The following is a 26,583-nucleotide window of genomic DNA, read 5'->3' on the forward strand; positions in this document are numbered from 1 at the left end:
TACATGTGTGGATAAACACACACACTCCGACGCGTGCTGAGTGCAGGAATCACAAACATAGCGACACACAGAAGGGCTAGCGCATGACGCCAGCAACCTAACGCCGTTGTCTCTCTTTCTCTCTCTCTCTCACACACACACACACACACACACACACACTCCGTCTCTCTCTTTTTCACACACACACTCACGCCTCTCAGACACACACGGCGGTGCACAACCAGCGAACAGGACGGCGCTGGACGTATCATTCATATAGGGAATAGATCGGAAGAAAAGGATTAACTATCTCCATCCCTCTTCCCTCTACGGACCTTATCCTCTCTTCCCTCCTCTTGTGTCTCTAAGACTCTCTTCACCTCATTTTTTTTCTACAATCCCTCTTTTTTTTTTCTACACAATCCCTCCTCTTTCCACAATTCATTGGTGGGTTGCTGGGGGGGATTGTCTGTACAGAAAGAAGGATTATTCTTATATTATTCGTTTGACCAGGATCTTGAATATATGGATTTCTTGAACTGAAGGGGTGAATGTTTTTCTTCTGTTTTGTCCTGTGAGAGATTTTTTTTATCTTTTTTTGGGGGGGGGGGATATTTTGTGGGGATGGCTGGTGGCAGAAAGCTCTAAGGCTGGTGCCGTCTGAGAAATTTGGTCCAAAGGTAAGTCCGCTTGTGGTGTTAGTTTTCTTCTCCTCACTCTCACTTCATTTCAACGGAACTGCTCCTCATCTCATTTTATGACTAGAATTAAAGATGCACAATGTCACACAAAGTAGACTGCAGAGCGAGACAGACTTGGCTTTTTTCACATAAACAAATTGGCATTTGATGGGGCCAAAGATGCATGCTGTGAGGAGGTGGATGCTGAAAATGTCAGCCCTTAACCTGTTTCCTGGATATACACAACGTGCACGTTCACTGGAATTTTTTGGGGCTGTGGTTCTGGGGCACAGCTTGCAGAGGTGGGAAGAGGGAGAAGGTGAGAGCATCAGTGGTGTATTCACACACAAGCATAGGATTCAAGGAATACTCGTTGATTTTGTAGGTTATATATTACAGTTCAACCCGAAAGAAGTACACAGACACAGACCGGCGGCAGTAAAGCATTCAAGTGACACAAGTGTGAAAGACCTTAAGAGAAACAGTATTCTGTAACGATACTCTAACATTTGAAAATAACAACATACTCTGCAGGGCATAAACAGCAAATGGTGTGGTCTCAATGTATGATAACATGATATCAGGGAAGAATTGCTATTTTCAATCCTGCCACACGCCAGTTGATTTCAAAAGAAATGTAAATCTTGTGGTAACTCTTTGCCTGCTTCTACCAAACCTCTTGTGTGTATGTATATTCTGTTGGCATCTAGCCTAGACAAGGTTAACATGGCCAAAGCAAGCATAGCAGATGTACCACCCAAAGATGTATTAAAACTGCATGAGGTACTCAAACACGGCACCCCATGTATTCCAGTAAAAGCTGTTCCCCCAGCGAGAATGCCCCAAAAAAGTTTTGTCCACTTCCTGCTCCCATACCACAGCACATCTTTATCTCATTCTGTCTGTCTGAGTGACCACAAAAGCCAATCTTCATACAGCCATTCCTACCATGTATTATGGCCTAAAAGAATCTCAATAAGTTTCCAATAATGAGTCATGTGACCTGCAGGTACGACTTAGGCCACCCCACCAAAATTACTGCAAATCAGTGTGCTACTCTATCTCTGGGAGCTGGATCTGTGCTTTCCTAACGATTACTAGAATAATAATAATAATAATAATAATAATAATATCTAATCATTTGTCTCTTTTTCCTTACGGCTTTGATGTAAACTGCACAGACAACTTAACGTCAGAGAACGCTGCAGTTATTTGTTAGAAATCTAATGTGAATATACAAGCAGTTATATTTTGTTTTATCTAGCTGCCATCAGTCTTGCCTTGCTTCTTCTTGTCTTACTTGTGTTTCTCTGACCTTCAAAGTATCTTATGCAATTTTAATCAATTTGAAACCCTTGATAGGTTCTACTGCTTGCCGTCCTGTTGATTCTCAGTCTGATGCCCACTGTGTAGTGTGCTGCTGTTTTTCTTACCTGCTGTAAAACACTCTGTCGACTCCAACCTTGTTTTTAAAAAGGTGTGATGTAAAAATGATTGACTTGCAAGAGCTGCACTGTGATTATACGATAATGCGGTGGGTGTGAGGCACTCCACCCTTATGTCCTCAAGGCTCTCGTGCCTCTCTGCATTAGCTACCAATTAATGGGAACTGTCTAAATGTCCTCTCAGCAATGCTGATGCACCCTAACATAAACCTGGAGAAAATGATCACCAACTAGCTCTACGGTTAACACTGTGGTTTGACATGTCTACTAAATACAAAACTAACATCTGAGACCAGTCTGACGACTCTTACAAAACTGCTCATTCAGTCGTTTCCTGGGTGATATTCAGATATTATTCAGAAAAAGTGTTTTTTACTGTCAATTTCTCACTTAAATTAAATTTGTCAGTTGAAATGTCACATCTAATGTTGTCCATCGTATCTATCTTGAGCTACTTTAGTCTTATTCTTCTGACTCTTTCAGCATATGCTCCGTACCAGTACACCCCTGGCATGTGACACATGTAGCATGTGTTCAAGCTTAAGCGTTAGTGTATGCTTGAACAAACGTGTGTGTTTTTGGACACGTCGACTGTTTATGCACAGTGTGTGTCTGCATACCCACATGCATGTGTAATTAAATATCTGTACATATTTTTGCACCGTGTGCCTGTCAACACATATGTGGCTCTATTTGTCAAGCTATCAGCATGTGCTTAGGTGTGTGTGTGTGTATGTGTGTGTTTAAGTGTGTTGTGTTGCCCCAATCTCTCCCCTCCCCTATGTAAGAAAGCCATTAAAAATTGATTTAGGGGAGCTTGGCTGCCTCTCTCTGCCTTTGTTAGCAACCTGCGCTGTTACACACACACACACACACACACACACACACACACACACACACACACACACACACATGCAAACAGATGAACATACAACATGGAGCAGCAGTGCTCAGTTATTATGGCTTTTTGATTTCTTTTTTCCTCTCTATTGTGGGGTGACTGACTGGTCTGTGTGTTTACAGCTGTGATGTCACTCATTTAGTGGTCACACACCCACATTAACCACACACACACACACACACACACACACACACACACCTGCCTTCACACATGGATAGACATCCTCTTGTGTGCAGGTGGATTTCAATTTGGTGGCAAATTGGACAGAATTCCAGCCATATTGATTACAAACTATTAGTCAGGCCATGTAGACGTGTCACAAGAACGACGATATACTAGGAAAAATGAGCTCAAGTGGGCAAATTGAGCAAAGATGTGCACACATATGCACGCGCGCACACACATACACACACAGACACACCCTCCTGTGCTGAGTACAGCAGGATCTAAGCTCCTCTGTCCCAGTGTTTCTGTTGCTCTGTAGTAGATGCCTTCAGTGTGGGATGGATTTAATGTTAATTAACCCTTTGCTTGTTGAAGCATCAACACTAAATTAAATGGCTGTCTTGTACATTTTCCAGCTCTTGCACCTTCATTTCTGTCTGAAGCTGTCTTATTTACACTCCATCTTTCACGTTGTCATAAACACGTGGGGGGAAACCAAAGAGGACCTGCCACTGTTGGTGGTCTCTACTTGTTATCTGAGCCCCCAGGGTATGTGGTTAAATTTCGGAGGAAATGCACGTCGGGGGCTTTGCACGAGTTTCTGCAACACCCCATGAAGTATAAATCTGGATTAGGTGCAGACAGGAAATGTTAGTTGAATAAACAGAAAAAATAGGATGGAGCGAGGAGAGGACAGAGGAGCCCAGCGGAGGGGAGGAGGTGTTATTTGATTCCCCAACATGCAGGCCACTTTGGCACCCGAGTGTTTACACATGTGTTGGCGAATGTGCACATGGGTGCATGTGTGGATTTTGGCTGCCCCTGTGTCCAGGTCAAATTGGTAAAAAAAGCTTTCTGAGAATAGCCTGACACCCATTCAACATGATGGGAACTGATGGGCGAACAGTGAAATGTGGCTGCAGAGGTGACCTTCTGTTCTGCCTCCAATACATAATTTAAAGGACAATTCCAGCATGATTGTGCACATGATTGAACTCTGGCACATTTGACCACATTTTTCATCCATTCCCATCTGTGCATATAAAAAATCAGAAGCAAGTAATCAACAATGAGAAGTAAACAAGAGGCTAACAAACAGCAATCAGCATTTGGCTATTAACTTGATATAAGTGCCGTTCAGCATTTTGTATCAAGGCAGACAATTAGAACAACTGACTAATTTTACTTTCTGCTCGTAAAGTAACACGCTTCTTGCCAGCCAAACTGTTTTACTCTGCAAAATAAATCAAAATAAACACACACAAAGCCGTGAATCACTTGACGAATGGCCAACATTGCAAACCAAGGCAACACTTTCAGTTCCAAAGCTGAAACAGGAATTAAAGATTGATTTCACACAGCTTGCAAATAGCTGCAGAAATATTTAATTTGATGAACAACTATGACAGCAGGAAAAATAGCATGAATCACAATGTGTGAAGAATGCTTTGCAGATACTCTACGGTGCATAAGTGAAATAATAAACTGGATGAAAAAAAAAGTCAAAATTTCTAATAAATCATTAATAATAAATAAATCACCATAAATAATACACTTGAAGCAGAGAGAAAAATCGAAATTCCTTGAGTTCCTTGCATTTCTGATCCGCGCCTCTGAATTTCCAAGTGATGCTCATGTGCTCATTTAAAAAGAACAACTCAAATTTCCCACAAGAGCCAGGGTAATGTGACTTTAATCACATGCAGGAAACCCATCTGCTGAGTATCCTCGCTTCATGTCTGTGTTCCTTTGTCAAGGAGCGAAAGGGGACAGAGAGAGATGCGAGGGAGAGATGGGAATACTGAATATTGAAAGATGAAGGTCATAAAGGAAGAGAAAAGACAGCGAGACGGAGGAGGAGATGCAGGAGAGGAGAGGAGGAAGTGAGGAAGCGCAATGTGGAGAGGGAATATAAAGAAAGAGGGGAGACAGCTGATAGATCAGACAAGTGTTTTATATTTCGTTCAGTGTCTGGCAGGTACTAATAGCAATAATGATAACACAAATAGCACCAGTGGGGCGCACAAACATAACCCCACACTTAACACACAAACACACACACACACACACACACACACACCAAAACACTCCGGAGGCTGTGGAGGAGAATTTTAATGTCCTCTCTGTTGCACTTATATTTACCTCCCCTCCCCTTCTGGCATTTACTGCCTCGCCTATATTTTCCTTTTATCCTTTCATCACTGTCTCTTTTCTACACCTCCTTTCCTCAACACCACCCTCTCTCTTATTTCCCCCTTCCCCTACTTCCTTCTCCTCCAGTTTCCACTGACTCATATGTAACCAGTTGTAAATAACTTGCTGACAGTGAACAGATTGATGGGTGTTACTTTTGGAAGTGACTGCAGCTACTGTTCGCCTGCTTGACTGTATGTAAATCTTCATTTAGATCCATCTATCATGTTTTCCTCTTTCTTTTCTTGCCACACGTCTACTTTATCCTCCTGCTACTCTACTATAATTTTTGCTACAGGTGCAAATTTACATAATCATTGCACATGCATCCACAAACGAGCGACAACACAGGCACAGACGCACACTCACCTCCATTCAACTTCATGGCAAAATGAGCCGTGGAGGAAAAAGCCTGCTTGCGTTTCTGATTTTTCTCCACAAACAGCTAACCATTGAACAACAGCATAATCTGATTAGTGCGATATTTCACACACTGCTGATTGGGTTTCGATGACACTTTGGGAAAAGACGCATCTCACAGCAGCACTCCAGCATTTTCACAATTAAACTGATTGGCCCAGGGGGTGCGAGTCAACAGCGTGCATCAGTCATGTTGTGTTGAGTTTCCAGAGAGCTTTCTCCCATGGTAATTTCCTACTCGTAAAAACCTATTTTCACTGTAATGACTCAACAGTGACAAGAAGAATCATCTTTTTCAAAGCATGTGGGATATGTTTCATTACACTACTGTAATTGGAAAGGGTCATTCTTTTTACAACTTTTTTTTTAAGCCTGACAAAAGTGGTTTTATGTCTACACTCTCCATAATTTGCTGTAAAACGTACTTTACGCAAATGGTTTGACAGCATTATCTCCAAAAACCTTGAAATTTCAGGTACTTTATGTACTCTGAGACGTTTTTGTCACTGTTTACTCAGCAGGCGCTGCATTCAGTTTAGGTCTACTGTACTGTGAGCTGTTACCTTTATTCATTCAGTGATGAGTTCAAAGAGTGTCAGCAGCACCTCCAACCACTTGCTGCCTTGCTAAAGGGTAGTTTGGCAGCATCACACACACAAAGAGACACAGTGTCTCTTTTCATTATTCGTCCCATTAATTCTATCCACTCTATGTTCTGGTTCCATATGTCTCTGTATTTCCAAGTCTATGCCTTTATCCTCTCACTACATTTTCTCCTCCTCTCTCTTCCTCCCTCCCCTCTCTCTTCCTCCTCTCTCTCTCATACTGTGTCACTCACACTTTGTCTCTCGCTTCTTGTCAGTCTCTGTGCCAGACAGTAGCAGTAGGGGGTCTGTCTGTGGGAAAGGCAAAATGATTGTGTAAACTGCCACAGATACACACATCTATTATTTATGCCTATGAAATACCGGGGGGCAGTTTTTGATGCTTGCGCGCGCGCGCACACACACACACACACACACAAGGGAGCATAGGTGCGAACACATGCATACACACACACTGTAATGTATGCAAGAAAGTCTCACAAAGATGAGCGTGCACACACACACACAGCATCCCGCTGCTTTAGCCTTCGCTGCTGCTGGCATATATGGGTGTGTGTGTGCATGTGTGTACGTGCACATTAGTTTGTGTAGCCCTGTCCAATAACAAATTGGTGTGATACCACCTCAGAATTTGGATTTGGAAATGTCTGAAAGTGCAAATAGGAGAAAACTGCACTATTTCATCTCTGCTTTTTATATGTCTATCTATCTGTGTGTCTCACTCATCCTTTAACTCTCTCTCCTTAGGTGTTTTGGTGTAGCTTTTCACAGTCACCGCCCTAGTGGAGGCTGTAGGCATGGCGGCTTGACGATCCCATAGCCCCGCCCCTCCGACAGAGGAAGGTTGCAGAGCTCTGTGTCATGCCCCCCCACATCCACCCCCCTGGGGGCATCGGCCTGCCCCCGCCCAGCTCGATCACACACAACCTGGCCAGACCTGGTGAGTGGACAAAAAACTAAAAGCGGATGGAAAAAGATGAGAGATGAGAAAAGCTGCGAAAAGGAAGAGAAAAATTGGCCTGTGTTCCTACTCAACTCTGCTCCAGCTTATTCCCATCTATTGTAACACTGTCTGTTTTGACAGCTGCTAATGTTAGCATGCCCAGACACAAACACACACAGACACACACAAAGGATGAGGGCACTGAGCATGCAGTGGCCATGTGCCAAGTCCTCCAGTGAAATGCTACATTACATGTACTAATATAGCCAGCAGTCTGTAGAAACAAGAGTCTGGGGAGGGAATAATGGGGGAAAGCTGCAGGTTTTTTTTTTTTTTTGCCTTTCCTTTCTTTCCTTTTCTATGCATTATTTCCTTTCCCTTCTCCTGTCCCTCCTTTGTCTTCTTCCCCCTCACACTCTCTTCTCGTTCTTCATACCGTTACTCACGTAACTCACTTCCCCTTTTTTTTATCTCTACATCCCTCTTCCTCTCCTTTCCTGTCTGCTTTGTTCCAGCCTGTTTCCCTGTCTGTCTTACTCCATAATCTGTCTACTCTTTCCCCATCTTATACCATGGATACACTCAGTCAAAACAAAAATCCATCAGAAGTCGGGTGGCATAGCAACAGATTCGGCAGCTGTGTACGTGTGTGTACGTGTGTGTGTGTGTGTGTGTGTGTGTGTTGTGGCTTAGACAATGGGGTGGATGGATTCTGCTCTCCGAGAGATTGCAGACACTTCTTCAGCTATTAGGCAAACATGAAAGCTCCCTTCCACGTTCTTTCTCTCACTTGTTATGCATCTAATATGACGCGAGTGTGCACGCATCAACACATGCAGCGATTTTCTGCAGGAAATAAATGGCTTTGCAAAAAAAAAAAAAAAAGACACCATAAAAATAGGGATCTTTGTCTTCCTGTTGGAGAAGTATTATTGTTCCAGAGGTGTCTGGCAAAAACACCCCCACAAACTGCTGCGAAACACCGGGGACACTAAATAACAGGGCAACACTATCTGTCAGAACCTCTACACACCCACACAGCACCTCTGAGTCGATAGATATATCTCCCTCTGGGCCGCTCAGCCTCCCTCCATCTACATCCCACCACCCCATACCTCTTCGTTTGTCTCTTCACCTGTCCTCTACCTTTTCTTCATCCTTCCATCCATCTCTGCAGTCTATTCAGTTTAATATAACTGCATTATCCATCTCAGTTTCCCCCTCTCAGTGTATTTAATTAAGCTCCATCGTCATAAATATTGCATTAAAAGTATTGCTAAAGCCTTTTAGGAATATGAATCAAAAAATATTCTCCATCAGTCATCAAAAATGTTTTCCTTCAGTCTCAGTGTCTCTTCCATGCAATTACATTCTTGGCATGAATGTAACAGCATATCGCCAAAACAGTCAGTCTCTCAGCTCAATTCAGTATTCACTGTTGACACAAAATGTGCATTATCAGTATTGCCAAGTATTTTAATAGCAGGTGTTTTCCTTGCCTCTCTAATTTGGTTTTTCACTATTTCCTGTATTTTTCTTGCAAAGCTCAGAAGCTCTCTGATCTCTGCTCTTGCTCTTCAAAATCCTAACACTGCCATACACACACAAACACATACTGAGTCACTGAAAGATGCATGTAATAGAGGTAGGAAGGGGGTAGGTCCATCAAACCAGAGCTAACGAATATGTCAGACTAATACAGCACAGAGAATGACAAGAGTTCAAATCATCAAGGACGTGTTTTCTTCTAATGCTGATGAGGTTGGTTTAGGAATGGAATTTGACAGACAGAAAGGACAAAAGATGCGTTTCAATCCAGTATCTATCTGTGCAAACGTTTGAACTGCTGCAAATTTCAAAGAGGTGCTGTCAGCAGGGTTAAAGCACAAGCTCTGTGAGTGACAGAAAATAGATCAACAAGAAAAATAGACAGTCTTTGAAGAAGTGTTATTATTCTTCAGTGTCAGCGAGTGTTGGTCATATTTTCAACTAATGACCATACAACTGTGATGAAACGCTGTAACCTACATGAGACAGAAAGTGATGTGACATTTATGAAAGGTTGCGGGGCATGCTTTATGGGTGTTTTCAAGTGTTCAAAGCAATTTTAAACTGCTGGCTGAAAGCAGTTTTTTTGTGCCAAATGATCAATAAATGCATTTCCATCGCAGCTTACTGCAACATTTCTTTGTCCCTAAAAACACCAGAAGTAGTCAAGAGGTTTTATAATAGGTAGATGGTTTTATAATCAGGAAAAAATGGCCATGTCCTCAGGAAAGTTTCACATTTTAACTCAGGCTTTTGTCATCAATGCAAATTCCAAAAACAAAGAGAGAGAGAGAGACGGAATAAAAACACTGATTTAAAAAAAATCTGGACCATGAGTCACCCTGTATACAAGGGTTTATAAGCATTATCAGTGGTTTACAAATGCTTTAGATCAATTCTAAGCCATTAATATGAACAGCAAATGGCTCGCCAGGTTGGGAAAATCTCCTCTGGATGGTTTTTATCCTTTCAGTTTGGAAATAATGCAGCTATAATATTGGCTATCCAATCCTACTGGCTTTCACTCCTTCGAATAAGCATCACATCTGCAGCTAAACATGTTAGTGAGTTCTAAATAAATGGATGTTGGTCCAGATTCTCAGCAGATTTTTCCAGAAGGTAAGTGGTTCAATAGAGGGTATTCCTCATGTAATCAAATAGGTAAAAAGATAAGTGCCCTGCTGGAGGATGAACACAACCCACAGACTGTATAAAACATGGATGTAGTCTCCATGACATCTTTGTCCTGTGTTTCAGTTTTCAGTGTCAATGCTTCTTTTAGTGCAAATATGACTTTTTTCAATGACAATGTTTCCTTTTTCAATGCCAAACTTAATTTCTGATGCCAAAATGTAGTCACTGTTCTAGCCCCATGCAAAAAAAAAAAGTAACAATAGCTTAAAAAGAGTACAAACTAGTGGAGGACATTATAAAATGTGAGTGACAGAAAGATTGAGACAGAGGAAGCGAGGAAAAAAGATGGAAACGGTGGGGGGGCGGAGAGGACGAGGACGAGAGATGTGAGATCAAAGAGGCGTAGTGACGGAGAAAAGACAGTGAGGAAAAGAAGGGATGAAGGATGAGAGGCGAGAGAGGAGAACAGAGAGGTCTATGAGCGACACAGAGACCATATGGTGCCTCCAGGCCTCCACGATCCCAGCAGACTGTCTCATCTGACACAACACACACACTCATTTGCACACAAGCAGGCATGAATTCATTGCTATTCACACACACATAAACACACACTGTAGCTTAACCGATCGTCGTCTGTGTGTACGTGTTTATGCACCTTGTTGCGGTCCCAAACAAAGCCGGCAGATTAACTGGCCACATAGCTTTTAATCAAAACAGTGACAGAGAAAGTGACAGAGAGAAGGAGAGAGAGAAAGGAGGGGGGGTTTGGCTTTAAGTGGAGAGCCAATAGACTGACTGAGGTTAAAACATTTGGCTTGGAACAGACCCATAATACAGTGACTTAGGTTGTAGCATTATGCTAAGAGTACATCTGTAATATAAAGCAGTGACTAAGGGAGTAGCATAAGGGTTAGGCCAGAGCCACAGTGGAGCTAAACTGGCTATAACACAGTTGAAACTAGCTTTTTGTCTCCCTGCAGCAGCTATTGGGTCATTAAAGTGATTGAGTACACTCTCTGTGTACCAAGCTAGTTTGATTTTAACTGTTTAAAGACACTGGTCAGCTGTGAGAACGTACCAACACACCACATTCATCACTGGGTGGTCAGTAGCTGGTGGCGCTTTTCAACCCTGCTAGGATGTTGGGTCTGGCATGAAGCCACGGTGTGACACAGAGTATGTGAGCGTGTGTGTGTGTGTGTGAGAGAGTGAGTGTGTGTATGTAGCATTAGGTCTGGACTGGAGCCTGATCCCTTCACGTAGTGTTTATATGACGCTTGGAGTTAAATAAATACAGGAAGGACAGCTCGTTGGCAAACTATCCAAAGCATCTAGTAAGTCCTGGTATGTAATCAATAGCTATTTTAATGTAATTGATAGGTAGAGCCGTAGGCACACAGGCACACAAATTAATTCCACAAAGAGACAATTTTTAATCAACAAGGTCTCTCTACTGAGAGACAACTGAACATTTTGCATTTAAGTTTTTTCCTCTCATAGAATGGTTTATAGCACTGATCTTTCTAAGAACACAGAAGTATTCTCTTCTACATGGGTGCTGTGGCTTTGACCTCTGACCTCCTCTGAGGCCTGTAATGTATGTGGATCTGGGAATTAAAGTACAGTTTGTTGTTGTGGTGACATTATGCCAGCTTAGCTACCAGCGTCATGTAGGAATTAGAAGATTTCTAATGCTGAGGTGACCTTGAACTAGCTCCAGCTGTCCAAGATGCATGCAGAAACCCACATGCACAGGCCTGCAAGCACAGTTCACTAGCTTTATTCTCCCTTTTCCTTTGACCACAGTTTAGCTTGGTGCAGGTACGACAGGAATGTGCCAAATGAAATACACAAATACATGATACTGGCCCACTTTCAAAGGACATTGGCAGGGATAAATCTGGATAATCCTCTGCACCACAAACAGCACCACTCCAGTTCAGTACTTGCCGAACACCACTGATATAGTATTAAATCAAAGTCCAGTATGGCTCCAGCGTGAGGTTGATAAGCTATGATGATCATAACAAGGCCCATTCCCAAGACAAAATAGTGTTTTACTCACTAAGTAATCATAATCATAACATAGCCATGTTGAGATGTGCTCGATTTGTCTTAGTGAACGCTCCACAAATCTCTATAAAGGGCATCCAATTAGAAAGATAAGAGATCTCAAGCACTGTACAAGCAAGTTTAATATTAGGATTAGACGCACTACTTCACCTCTATCTATAGAAAATATGGCTTAAAGTACATAAATAACAAAATAATCAAAGAAAAAATAAAAAAAAAATAAGCAGCATTAACATAGTATTGACAACTGTCTCTCATACATTGTGTGTATGTGTTTTTGGGTGCGCCCTGGATCAATACCATCTGTCTATCCGTCCCTTCTGAGGAATGAGTGGGCATGCATTAAGACCTGTCACACGTCCAAAGCAGAATTCATTCCATTCTAGTCACACTGATGCGGATGTGACATCAAAAGCCAAGCGTCCTTCATTTTCTCTCCAAATTCTGAATGTATTCAGCCTTGGATGAGGCCCAGTTGAGTGGTCAATAGAAAGCAATACTGCATCCATCAAAGAAATGGTGTTGCAGTGAAATATGTAGCTGTTAAAGTGGAACTGCTGGAACTGGCCTCATTTTATGCTTTACTTTTTGTTTTCCATCACTTCTTTCATCTTTGTTCCTATCCCTTTATCTCTTATGTGTCACTCATGCTAATTAATAGCCACTATCACAAAAACAGTGTCACTGCATGTCATACTTTCCCCAAGGGCCACACTTCTGTGCGTACGTGTGTGCATGTACGTGACACCACAAATTGATAAAGATAGCATGAATAAGAGAGGCAGATCACCCTACATATTACCCACTCACCCCTCCAAGTCAAAACAACGATTTTGTCTTATGGATGCAGAATTCATCTCAGGAGAAAAAGGATAGAGCAGGTTGCAGAGAAATGGAGGTTGAGAATGGGAATAGTAAACAGAGAGGAGAGAGAGATAGAAATACTGGAAGTAACCCCACAGGGGCTAACAAAGTATATATAAAAAAAAAAAGATTTTGGACGACTCATCTCCTGCCCTCATCACACTGTCAGCAGGAGTACAGCCTAAACCCCTCCACCCTGTTCCTGCTTATCCTCAACTGCTGTGTGTGTGTCACTGTGTGGTGTGTGAGACCATGACTTCCTGTGTGTGAGTAAGCGATTAAACACAGTTGTGCCTGTGAGTCAGTCGGAACGAGCGAGAGAAAAGAGATGATGTGGGTTAAATGATGGGACTCGATGTGGTCCGCAAACTTCTCTCCGTATGCCTCTTCTGTTCTTTTGAACGTCATCTACAGCACTTGGTTGCTACGGTAACATGGCATTACCTTGTCAATGTTGAAACAATGTGGTGGTACTGCTGGGAACTTGATATTATATGTGCGTTGTGTGTTCTTTCGTACCTCTTATACTGAGCCTTCGACTGAAAAGCTGTGCATATAGTGAGGCGGTATAGTGTGTTCAGAGATCCAAACACACACAAACATTCAAGGCGAGCACACACGCACGCACTGGCTGGCTGGCTATTTTCCATCTGCTGCTAAATGAGGTCTCAGGTTACAGTGGAGATCAGACATGTACTGTAACAGGCTGTGACAAATTACACAGGCACTGTTGCTGTAGAAGGACAGGCCACACCGTGTGTTGAGGTAACATAGATGGGACAAATCATGGATGGCGAATTAGAATTTTTAACGTTCTTCTCACAGATGTCTCTGTGACTCAAACAGGTGAAAGCATTATCATATATCCATCATGAGCAAATCTATATACATTTGCAAAGCTGAAACCAGCAAATTTAGCACTACTGTTAACTGTATGCCATTTATGCTAGGCAACAATTCTCATAGAGAATATTCAGGGGCTTGTGCAGAACTGAAGGCACACTATAATGTTGGATCGGGTCATGTATCTGCTGTTGGGAGTCACAGGAGTCAAATCTTAACCGTGCTCTTGCACCGGCAGGATAGATTTGGGTCAGACTCTTGCAGAGAGGACCATGTGAAACATTAAAGAGTTAAGAAATACAGGCGAGTGTGTGGTGCACAGAGGACAGCTGGTCGTTCAAGTAACAAGATAGCAGCAAGTCTGTCGATTGCATGGAAAACAGCCTGGCCCCTGGTAGCATGCAGCAGAGCTTAGTAACAGAAGTGCCTGTGATGATGACATCATAGCTGTGTCCAGTGTCACCCAGGGGCCCCTGGATATAAACTTACAGACAGCTGAGGCCCCGGAGGTGTCAAGCAGTGTTGCCTAAGAGACGCTGTCAAACATCACCTCACTTACAGGACAAGATGAATGTGTATGTGTGCATCTCTGTACCTGCACAACACCGTAATCCTGCAACTTTGTACAGATAGTGAAAGTAAACCATCAATACGCAGTGCAACACACACACATACAAATGAGCATGCAAACACACACTGACAGTTAATTATCCCAAGTAAAAGAGTAGCTATGATTAATGTGTCATTTGCCCCCTTTCTCAACTTCACACTGCACACGTGCACAGACTGCAGATGGGTGTGCCAGTTAACATGGCTGAATAACGAAAGCTTAGAAAGATGCTCCACTCAGGCAACAACAGAAAGACATTTTTAAATAATAGCTCTAATCATTATTAACTTGATTAATGTCAAATTTAAAAGTCACGAAACAGCTTGAAAAATGAGACAAAGACAGCGAGACTTCAATTTCTTAAATATTTCCAAGCCTGCTGATTATTAATCTTGTGAAATCTTGGACTGCTTGGACTGTACATTTTTTAAAAAGTGTCACTTCTGACACCAACATGGGGCGCTGGGAGTCTTAGGGGCAGTCCTGCTCTCAGAGTTGCCTCAGAAGTCTTGCTTCAATCAAACAGGAACATCTTGTTGCATTTTAATGCCTTGTCTTAGTTTGTTTCCCATCGCTGAGAGCATTGCCAGCCTACATTTGCCAAAAATGTCAGCACTTTTACGGCATGTGTTTGGGGATTCTTATAAAAGATTCAGTCTGAAGCCTGTTTGGACTGAATTAAACTGCACAGAACCACTTAAAACTTATTTGGACTGATCCTCCCTTCCCTCCTCTGTCTGTGGCTGAATACTTCCCTTCTGGTTTGGCTGCGTGGAGCGCTACAGCAGAGAGGATTTGGAGCAGCTAAAATAAGCCAAAACAACAACCGCCTCCTCCACGAGAGCAGCTAAAACCACTCATAAATGTTGGAAGATAGGCTTCTGCACTGAGGGAGGGGGTGAGGGGGAGTTATAGTGTACAGTAAGAGGAGAAGAGAGGAAAGGGGCTGTGGTGAAGCAGAAGAATATTTTTGCAAAATAAAGCCCATATCGCAGGCTGAGAAAGATGAATGGTGCACAAAAATGACTGCAATCTGAAATTTGATGTGCTGTGAGGGGAGTATATTCATTTTCTCTCCGCACAGCTCTTTTTCACTGTCTCTAAGTTGTGTAACAGTGCTTCTACCTCTGAGCCACACTGTCCTCACAAATCTCTGCATTGCTCTACCTTTTCAAACCTGCTATGGGAAATTCACATCCACAGTGCAGCAAAATCCTTCTAGATTCCTACTGAGCTGCTTCAGTAAAAGATCCCTCTGAAGCATTTCCACTGCAGAGTAAGGCGGCACAGGAAGCTTCAGGATACCTCAAAATCTCCCCTTTCTTCCGTTTACGAAATGGAGTTCATTTTCCCGGAGATTAGGATTATAATGTGGGATGGAGCAGAGAGGATAACAGATACAGGAACAGGAGAGAGTTCACACACTGTCTGCACTCCTTTTTGCTTCAGAAGGCAAAATGAAGAAGTGTCCTGCTTGAGGGAGGTCACATTCTCTATTAACTGATGACTAACTGTCATCAGTTAATGTTGTATTTTACTAAATGTGAGCTAATCTGGTCAAATCTCCTTCTGTAGAAAACTAGGCAGGTTTACTTAGAGGTTTAAAGAAGTTGGTTTAAAAAGAAAAAAAAAACCTTTGGAAAACATCGCCTGCATAATTTTATCTGACAGGCCTTTTTCATGAAAGACTTTTTGCCATGTTATTTTAGAGAAAAGTACAGGTGTACATCAATTATAACTGAATTCCATTTAGCTGCTTCGGTTACAGGGTCCTGGGGTTGTGCATGCCGGCTGTCATGCTGTCACGGCTCACTGGGACACTTGAATAGAGGAGGCCCATCCTTAATGTTAACAGTAACACCTGTGCTTTCCCCACTAACACTTGAAATATATTGAAGACCACAAATACAACATATTTTTCCTCAAATCAGTCAGCCCTTCTTTCCATTCATCATTTATCACAAATTAGACTGAAGTTCAGTGTCTACCCAGGGGTGAAGCCGCAATTTCCGTCATTCTGTTCTCACTGGAAGTCTATTTATGACCAGTTTAAGGGGAATAAAACATGATTTTAATAGGATATACAGAATAAAGCATCCTCTCAACTCTCTTTCTCACGGCGCCATTTCAAACTTCATATTTTATCAGTGATGAGACATAAAAGCCCTGAGGAAAGTTAAATTACTTGAAAAGAATGAGATGACTTTCATTACGCAATCACTTATAACTGCTGATATTCATCACGTCACTCTGCTTTATGGAACATATCACAATGTGGACTGGGCAGTAAAGGGCTGTTTCACAGAGTTTCATCACACCCGGAGCCAGACGGCCAAAATGTGTGGTGAGAGGGAATTAAATCTTGAAAGTGCGTGAGAGGAAATGAGAAAGAAAGCAAATTTAGAGAGAAACAGATGGACTAACAGAGTGAGACAATACAACAACAGGGAGCGGGTGAGACATGGTGTGACAAAAGGCAATGGCACGCTGAGAAATACATGCTAATAATATGCAGATGATGCAAGTGATGAAATCTGCTGGTGAAGCAAAGAGCCTTGTCAGGAAGTGAAAAGTGCTGTGTCTGTGTCTGGAGTTTAGACTGAGTAGTTTTCTTAATATCACGCTTTGTTGGTGCTTAACACATGCACGCACAGATGCACAGGCATATGCCCCCCCCCGCGCGCGCACACACACACACACACACACACACACACACACACAAATGAAGTCGGGCTGATAAGCCATTGGATGGAAACAAAGTCAGCCACTGTAACAAGACACTGAGGGAATACAGAGCAGTGCTGAGAGACTCCAAGTGAAAGAGAATGAGAAAGATAAAGAGACTCAAGAGGGAGAGAGGGAATTACAGAGTGGAGAGACAGACAGACAGACAGACAGATGCAAAGACAGACAGGCAGAGAAACAAACAAAAATGAAAAGGGGTGAATGAGAAGGCCTGAACCGACAGATGCACATAAAGCCAGAAAAGGAGCAAAAAGTGAAGAATGAAAGAAAAAAAAAACGTTATCTTGAAACACAGGAAAACACAGGCGGCCACAAAAACTTGAAGCAGAATGAAAGCGGAAAACAGAAGAATCAGAGATAATGAGCGGGAATGATGAAATGACTGCACTCTGCAGGAAAACAATGAGTTGAAAATGAAAAAAAACAGAGGGGATTTCCCTCATGCGTGTCACTTAGACTGATGAGAGATGCACACATACACACACACACACACACACACAGACAGACAAAGAAAAAGACAAAGTAAGACAAAGACAAAGCCAGACACACTCACAAACACAACACACACACAAAGAACAAGCAAAGCTTTTTTTTTTTTTTTTGTGACTCTGCAGAATCAGAACAGACTGAAATACTAACCACAGTAGGCTAAACACACACACACACACACACACACACACACACAGAGGAACAGTTAATATAATTAGTGTGGCCATGTTTTGGTTCTGCGGTGATCTCCCAGGCAGAATATGGCTTAAGAAAGGATTTTTCTTAAGCCGCTTTGAAATGTAGATCTGCTGCTCAGCTAATACCACAAACTCAAAAAACTCCTGATGAGCTAACAGTTGACCCCGTTGAAATAAAAAGTACTTTTAAATCATTTTATTCAAACTTATATCCATCTGAAAGTGCAGAAGACGACTCAGATATGTTGGACTTTTTAGATGATTTAGATGCTCCTTCAGTAGGTTCAGATAAGAGGAAAGATTTGGAGGAACTCCTTGCACTGCAGGAAGTCATCAAATCAATCACGGCAATGCAAGGCGCCAAGGCGCCGGACCAGATGGCTACCCAATTGAATTTTGCTTGGATTTGGACCAAAATTTCTATCATGGATTCACTTGTTACATGTCTCATGTAAAGCATCTGCACAAACAAGGAAGTTATGTTCCAAGAAGAAAGAAAAGAAAGAGTTTTTCAGTTCATAGTGGAAATCATTCCCTGGATGCATAAGCAAAGATAAAATTATCGATTTTTGATCATGCAAACGGGCAGAAACAGACCTCTGTGTGGTTTCTTCACGTTTAACCATCCAGGGAAACCACCAGTCTGTGGCACAACATGGTGGAAATGGAAATTTCCTGCGTAATTGGAGCATTTAAATAGCATATCAAAACCGCCTCTGGCATAGAAAGGTATTTCATTAGTCCTGAGCTGCTGCTTCCTCCCTCACCGAGACTTGCTGTTTTTTTTTTTTTTTGCACTTCTTGAAACAACTGTAAAAATCTCTGTGACAAGGATGGCTCTGGTTCTACTTAGTTATTTCCTGCTTCTGACATACATCTAACAAAATGTACTGCAATAAACTGAGTGGATGACTGATTGATTGACAGACGACGACACAGAAAGCTACGTTGTATCTAACGGCCCAAATGACAAATCAATTCGTCGGCTTAATTCCTGACCATAATTTCCACTTTAAATGACTCGATGTTTCAATTCATTCCTCTTTATATGTCCATGTATTTCTCCTACTTTTTCTGCAGTCCTCCTGATTGATTTCTACACTGAAAAGATAATTCACTGGAAAAATGAAATAACCATGCCTCTTCTCTTTCCTCCTCTTTCTCCTCCTAAAGTCTTCCTCTGTGTCCTCTGCCTCCTGGCAGCGCTGCTGCCGCCAGCCTCCTCCTGTCCTTCTCCCTGTCTCTGCTATTCAGATGGCCTGGTGGACTGCGGGGGCCGGGGTCTCTCGTCCCTGCCTCCCCTTCACCTTCTGCCTCCGGGGAGTCGCTCCCTCCTGTTAGCCAACAACAAGCTTGCCTCGCTGGGAGCCTCTGCCTTCGCTAACCTCTCCTCTCTGGAGGTCTGCAGCCCTTTGTTTACTGTTGTATGTGTTACGTTGTTGCCCTCACGGTCCCAATTTCCCCCAGGATAATAAGTGATAGTGTACTATGTTGAGTCTCATACTGAGCAAACTGCAGACAACCTCTGCTCTCAATCGGAAAAGTAAAGAAAAGTTGACATTTTCAAGGTTTTGCAGGGATACTCACGATTACCATATTTTGTGCAAAGCACAGCCTAGTTGGTATTAAAGATATAAAAGCAAAAAATTATGGATATTCTTGTACATTATAGATTTTTATATTTTCACAGTGCTGTTCATCTATCAATGGGAAAGCTGTCCTCCATTCTGACTGCTTCTTACACTGGAGATCTATTTAGATTTTTACACTTCTCCTACCATTGCACTCAATGTACACTACTCTGAATAGGAGTGTCATCTTAAAGTATAAAATGTGCATTGAAAGTTTTGCAGCCGTTAATCTATTTGTAAAGATTCCTCAAGGCCTTATGCATTAAGCCTCTCAGAAATGGGTTCAGAATTTTTTCATTTCACATTGCATCAGTAAGAGTCTCAGCTAAGTGTCTAAAATACAAATGTGTTTGTGAGTGGAAATCTATTTTTTGCGTGTGTGTGTGTGTCTGTGTGTGTGTGTGTGTGTGTGTGTGTGTGTGTGTGTGTATGTGTGCATTTCAGGAGCTGGACCTCTCTAATAACTACCTGGATAATTTACCAGCTGGATTATTTAGAGACATGTCCAACCTGACAAGACTGACTCTGCACAACAACTCGCTAACAGTAATGGACACAGAACTCTTCCAGGTAGGCACAGTAGGTAATACAAGCCCACACTCTACAGTACAGTCTACAGCACAGCTCACCGACAAGAAAAGGCCTTATTACAGCTAAGAATCATACAGGACACTGTGCTTAATTTAATACAGTAATACATAAAACATTCCCTCTCAAAATGCATGTGACACACTTGGTTGTCTGTCATGTACTGTGTGAGATACACCATCAGATCAGTCCACCAAAATGCTGAAAACACTACTGAAACACTGTTTGAACTCCTGAGCGAGGCTCTACAGGCTCTGTTTAGGAGTGGAGCCAACCTGAGAGGATATATAGTACATGACTGGGCTCCCATCCAGGTGGTAAATTAGTAATAAACCATTTGCTCAACACTTTCATCCACTTTTATATAAACCAGCGCAGTCTGCAGAATCAGCTCGTGTCATGACTTCACTTGGGACCCTAAATTAAACAGATTAGCCCATCAAGTGATAGTAGCTGTGCCTTGGCAGCAGTGAAAGACACCAATAACACTAATATGACTTTAGGGGAAAGTGTACTGTACAGCGCTGTAGCGTAGGAGCAACGATGGATTCTACTATTGTTTCTAATATTTCTACAGGGTCTGGGAGGTCTTCAGAGTCTGGATCTGTCCCTGAACGGTCTGTCCTCTGTTCCTCTGGGGCTGCTGGATGAGCTGCAGAGCCTCAGGTAGACATCGACACACACTCTGTGCACTGACCTGTTTAAATAAATGTGCTCTTACAGATCCCCAGAGCAGCACTAGTGCAAGATGGCACTGTTAACATCATGAACATTATTACCTTCCTCCAGTGAGGAGGTCAAAGGTCGGAGGCCAGGGGTAAGCGCCTGGACAAAAACCTGAGGCACTGAATAAAAGATGATCTGATAAACCTGGTGTTTTTTAGAGTAGCTGAATCAGAAGAGAGTGTGGCTGTTATTGATTAGCAAGAAGGTCACTTAACTACGACAACTGAATTTTGTAAAATGACACCATGATATGTGCATTATTATCAGCAAATTCAACAACCAATAATATTGAATTATTGAATTATTATAAGTAACTTTTCTAAATATAATAAATAACTTTTACTCTATTTCATAGGTGGCTGTCTCTAGCGGGTAACAGACTTCATGGTTTGGAGAGGGCAGCGTTTGAGCCTCTTGCCAACCTACAACACCTGGAACTGGGACACAACCCCTGGGAGTGTGACTGCAACCTCCGCGATTTCAAACACTGGATGGAGTGGCTGCTGTACAGAGGTAGATGTTTGATCTATGTTGGAGGCGCTTTGAAAGGGTGCGTTTGATTTCATTTAGGGAATGGGACAAGGGGGCAAAAGAGTCAGGAAGTCGGCGTGTCGTGGGCAGAAAGTCGAGAATGTGATTTCACCATAGAGATAGCTAGGTGTGTGTTTGTATTTGTGCATGCATGTGCTTCTCATAATGTAACTGCATCTGTGTGTGAATGCACATTACCACACTCATTGTGTGTACTGTGTGTGCTATCCACGTGTCTCTGCAGGCTGTTAATACATCAGATAACCACAGCTGCTCTCCGCTCTCTCTTCATGTGTAAAAATCTACATTCACCTCGGCGCCTCGGGCCTCAGCTGCCCCGCTAATGAAGCATCTCTTCTCTTTTCTGCTCCATTCTCCCCTTTTCTTCATTCTGCTCTCTTCTGCTTAGCCGGGCTCTGCTCTCCAGCTCAGTTTGGTACACTTCAGAGGGGCCCGACACGCAGCGGACGTGATAATTTAATAATCGTCAGAGAAGCAGAGAAAATTACAAGGAGACATCTCGTAGTCGAACATGAAAGCATGACAGTAGCTTTAAAAAGGGTAGATGATGCACGATATGTGTGAAAGAAAGTAAGACAAAGCACTGAACAAGTGTGAAATGCTTAGTGACAGCAGCCTGTGTTGACTTCTATCTCCTGCGAACTAGTTCAGGCGCACACAGCTGGGATATTTGGAGATATTTGGAGAGCGCGCTCTGTTTGCAGAGGGGATTCTTTTGTCACACGCTGAGATAAAAGCATCTGGGGGCTAAATACCACTTTCCTCATTCTGTCTTTTTATTATCCGCCTCCTTTATCTCGTTGTTTCTGTTGCTTTACGTATCTGACGGCGCAGATCAATGGCTCTCTCACACACGACCTCGAGACGAATACTATGAGACAGACGTTGCATGTGACGATAACAAAGTAGATTCCTCACCCTCCTGCCACCTGTGGGAATTATTGACTTAGATATTTCTCTCTTCCACATATACACTGGAGCTCTGCTGAAGCTAAGCATGTCATCTCCTTAATTATAGAAGGGCTTAGTTGAGGCTATCTCCAACTCAGTGTAGAGGGCACAGCAAACTCTGTGTGTGTGTTAAGTGATGTATGACTCATCCTAGTGTTGGTTCAACCACCCCCCTCTCCGTCTTTCCCTCTCTCTCGGTTAATTGGTAGTGCTTTACAGGCATAAGGCATTTTATAAATGACCTCTCCCTGTCCTCCTGTCTCTGCACCTCTTTCTCTCTCCGTCAGGGGGGAAGGTGGACGCGGTGGAGTGCACGCTACCGAAGGATCTGCGTGGGCGAGATATCCGTGGCGTTCCAGTGGAAATGTTCAACTACTGCCTCCAACTTGAAGATGAGAACGGAGGAGGAGGAGGTGGTGAGGGCTCTCGTTCTGGACAAGGAGGCGTTCCTCCCTGCAGCAGGAACGCTCTTAGCCCCAGTGGGGCAACACCAATTTCTGACAACAGCAACACTGGTGATGACTCCTCTTCAAGCACGGGAGGAGGAGGAGGAGGCGGAGAGGCCTCATCAGATTGTGTCCGCGCCCGTTACCGACCCGTGAGTGTGCGCCGCGCCATCGGCACAGTGGTGATTGCCGGCGTGGTGTGCGGCATCGTTTGCATAATGATGGTTGCAGCTGCGGCTTACGGCTGCATCTACGCCTCGCTGATGGCCAAGTACCAGAGAGAGCTGAAGAAGAGGCAGCCACTGATGGGAGACGGAGAGGCAGACGGGGAGGATAGGGAGGAGAAACAGATCTCATCTGTGGCCTAGAGGAGTGACGGGACGGGGGAGGGTTGGCATGTCAAAGGGTGAAGGTTGGCAGGGGCGAAAATTAAAAGGGCTCGATGGGGAGAGAGATGGAAGAGCCTGTTTTATGCACACAAACAGTTATGGTATCTCTTCCTCTGACTCTCAAACTGACACCTTTCTCCGACTTTTTGTCTTCCTTTCTTGGTCCGCTTTCTATTTTTAACATTCTCCCTCTATGTCCCACTCTCTAACACACACATACACACACCTTATCTGGTCCCTGATTTCTTCTCTCCTCCATTTGGAGGTATTCTCACTGCAGTATTTGTTACCAATCATCCCTCCAACTCGCCTACCAACCACCTACTGCTGCTCTTGGCTGCTGCTGACTTTACCATTATATTGGCTGAGAGCAAAAATGATTTGGTACACTCTCTAGTATGAAACATATCATTTAAGCTGGTGTGCAATCAGTCAGTAGTTCTAAAACTGGGTTGGATTTTCAGGGATTCACAGTATGTATGGTGTCGATTGGGTCAATATTGACGATGATGAGAACAATTTGCGGCTGTAGTGCCCGGCTCTCGCTTTGTTTGTATCTTTCTCCTCCTCAACCTCTCTAAAGCCAGTAGTTTCTCAAAAAAAGCAAAACAAAACAGAAACCAGGACCCCAGCCCAGATCCCGTCACCCTCGTCTGGCCTAACGCTCCTCTGATGCTCCCTTGGACCTCAACGTCTCGTAGAAACAGGCTCACAAAGAGATGTCATTTATATATAATCCACGCCTCTCTAGCGCTTTGTTGCAGAGAGAACACTGGGGATACATGCAGATAATATGTTGATAGGAAATCAAACACAGAGCCTCCTTCAGTCTCGTGTCTCTTAAGACTTGTTAGAGTTGTTTAACATGCAATAGGAAACCATTTGCATCGACAAAATGATCATCCATGGATGGGCTTGAAAATAGGTGCAGTCAGAGACAATGGTTAGATTTTCTCCCCAATTAGGACCTGATTTGTCTCCCTCTGGATCTTCTCTGGACCAACAACAGCTGGAGCTGTGAATGAGATTCTACAGTGAATCTTATCAGTCAGTTGAATGGGGAACAAACCATTTAAACTGGAGTTTGACTTTGCTGTCACTTTTCTGCAGACTGAAAAAAGGCTCTTGCTTACTTGATGCTTGTTAAATGATTATGATCACAATCTGGACAGATCAAAAAAGCCTCTTATCATAGCGAACAGCAGTTAAATTAATTTTCTGGGATTTCTTGGACTAGGCTGGTTCAGAAGAGTATTCACAATGGTTTTAATGAAGCTGTTGAGACTTAAAGGACCACAGACATTGCTTTAAAGCAAATATTCTTTGTTCAGAGCTCATTTTCAGACTGAGTTCACCCCTCAGAGGTGAATGTTTGCTACTATGGCATGGAAGCACTATCTCAGAGAACCCTGTCTCCTGGCAAGGACTACAGAAATTCATCGAAGGACTACAACCTTCAGACTCCTGCACTTTATTTCCCTAATCAGATCCCCTCTGGCCTCCCTCCCCCTCCCCCCTCTTTCTTTCTAAAATGGACGATTTGCCCAGAGGGATTATAACGAACAAGGGATTAAACAAAAAGACGCTGCTATTTGTCCCCCTCCTCCTCCTCCGTCTCATCTCTTTATCTCTCCATCCATCTTTCCATCCAGCGCTATTTATGGAAGGTTTTTCATGCTTCCTTAAAGACTTTCACCTCCTTTCTTTCCTTTCATCCGTCCCTTCTCCCATACGGTTGTCCTTGTGTGTTTCCTGAAAGGTCAGCAATATGCAATGGAAGCTGTGTCACCACAACATGACAATTTTGTTACTGCCAAAGAGTCCTGTTGTAAACTCAGTAATTGTCACTTAACCGTTTGATTTGCACTATTTCTCAGTTCGTTCACAAAAAAAGGTTTGCTTTGCATTGTGTTTTCACAAGCATCCTTCTTTATGCCATGGAATACTGATTTAAGCTTCAACCTTTTACATTTGTGTCTTCAGTGAGAAACAATCTCAAAAAATGTGGCTTTCATTGCATATTGTTCCCCTACAGTAGAACTATTGTTCCCCCTCAATCTGAAATTGGCTGAAAATAAACTTATATTAATAGTGTGTTATCTTATACCTGGGTATGATGCAGATAAATATTATTATATTAGTCTCTAATATGGTGTGTTGGCCCAGCGATCCCCAAAATGTTTTCTGATGTAATTGTTTATGGTTTTCCGTATCAGTTCATGATGTATGTCTCTTGTTGTGTTAAGGACTTCTATGTTCTGTTTTGTCTTAGGTTTTAATATCTCTGTAATGTTTGTTTATTTGTCGTGTTCATTTATTTGTGTTCAGTAGTTGGTTACGTTTCTGCAAGAGGCATAGAGAGAGTTTGGCCATTGAGGGTTCATGGAATGCTATAGGACCCACTTTATGTCCTGCAAATAATTTTTCATGATGCAACTCATTTGAAATAACAAACAGCATTAGGAATTTGTGGAGGAGCATCCTGCCCTTATTGTAGATGTCAAGATATCAGACAGAACATCTACAGGAAGTTCAAGCATTTTCCATGGTTGCTATTTCTACAATATCCAAACATGATTAGTCACATGGTTAAGCTGTCGCAAAGATATGACAACTAAATCAAGTGGGAAGAGCTTTAGTGAAAGGATTTATTACTGGTTATATAATAAAAATGTAAATGCGGATGCCTTTTATGATGCGACATGTCCAAGACATACTCTTATCCAGCACCCAGACCTCCACACTCTTACATTTTGCTGCATTTATGAACATTACTCTACGTCTTGCATCAGAATAGAGGCATATAAATATTATTTGCAGGGGATAAAGCTGCTGGGAAGTCAAGATGCAACAAATGCTGGAGTCTGACCTAAGATGATGTGATCCTTCAATACGGTCCTGATCAAGTTTGCATCGCAAAGGTAAAGAGATGGAGAAGACAGGCAGTTAGATTTAAAGTATTGGCATCTTCAGGGCATGTGTAAAAACGGAGTAAAGTGATGTTTTAAATGCATTTAAATGATTAGTGTAAACATAGCCATATATTTTAAAGGGACTGTGGGGCAGTAAATGAAAAAAAGAAATGGCAAAACTCTGTCTCTGAATGTGGAAACATTGTCCTCTCACCCCTGGTCTGCAGGTATTGTGTTGTTGGTAGCTAAGTATCTTAGCTAGCTGAACCTGTTCCTATAGCCTGTGTGTGTAAAGAATAATAAATTCTAGTTTGTTACGTAAAACTGCAGCAGCCATGATGACTGAGGGCCTCAAAGACTGTACTGGCCAGAAATCTATGGTGTGTTGTGTTATTATGATTGTGATCATGACAACGATGATATGATGGTGATGATGATGATGATGAAGCATTTCCTGGTCAGTATGCATTAATTTAAATAAAAACATATCACACTTATGTCAAATTTACATCCAGACCAATGACAAGGTTTGAAAGACTGCAACAACGATC

General features: G+C 42.6%; 2 protein-coding genes across 8 annotated transcripts in view; one reads left to right on the plus strand and one right to left on the minus strand.

Annotated features, from left to right (window-relative positions):
* The window catches only part of cacna2d4a (calcium channel, voltage-dependent, alpha 2/delta subunit 4a), a 79,349-nt gene that overhangs the window by 28,644 nt on the left and 24,122 nt on the right, over positions 1-26,583 (minus strand). The window lies entirely within an intron of this gene.
* Positions 52-26,567, plus strand: lrtm2a (leucine rich repeat transmembrane protein 2a). 3 transcript variants are annotated; one of them, XM_076722161.1, is made up of 7 exons: positions 52-659; positions 7,136-7,328; positions 19,011-19,237; positions 19,913-20,038; positions 20,634-20,722; positions 21,138-21,295; positions 22,573-26,567. In XM_076722161.1, the coding sequence occupies exons 2-7, from the start codon at positions 7,250-7,252 to the stop codon at positions 23,097-23,099; spliced, it is 1,206 nt and encodes a 401-aa protein (XP_076578276.1). In that variant the 5' UTR covers positions 52-659; positions 7,136-7,249; the 3' UTR covers positions 23,100-26,567. The 3 variants fall into 3 exon arrangements, with proteins under 3 accessions (XP_076578276.1, XP_076578277.1, XP_076578275.1); XM_076722162.1 differs by lacking the exon at positions 52-659 and having other exon boundaries at positions 7,135-7,328; XM_076722160.1 differs by lacking the exons at positions 52-659; positions 7,136-7,328 and having other exon boundaries at positions 18,755-19,237.

The sequence above is a fragment of the Chaetodon auriga genome, chromosome 22 (genome assembly GCF_051107435.1).
Source record: "Chaetodon auriga isolate fChaAug3 chromosome 22, fChaAug3.hap1, whole genome shotgun sequence".
Lineage (NCBI taxonomy): Eukaryota > Metazoa > Chordata > Actinopteri > Chaetodontiformes > Chaetodontidae > Chaetodon > Chaetodon auriga.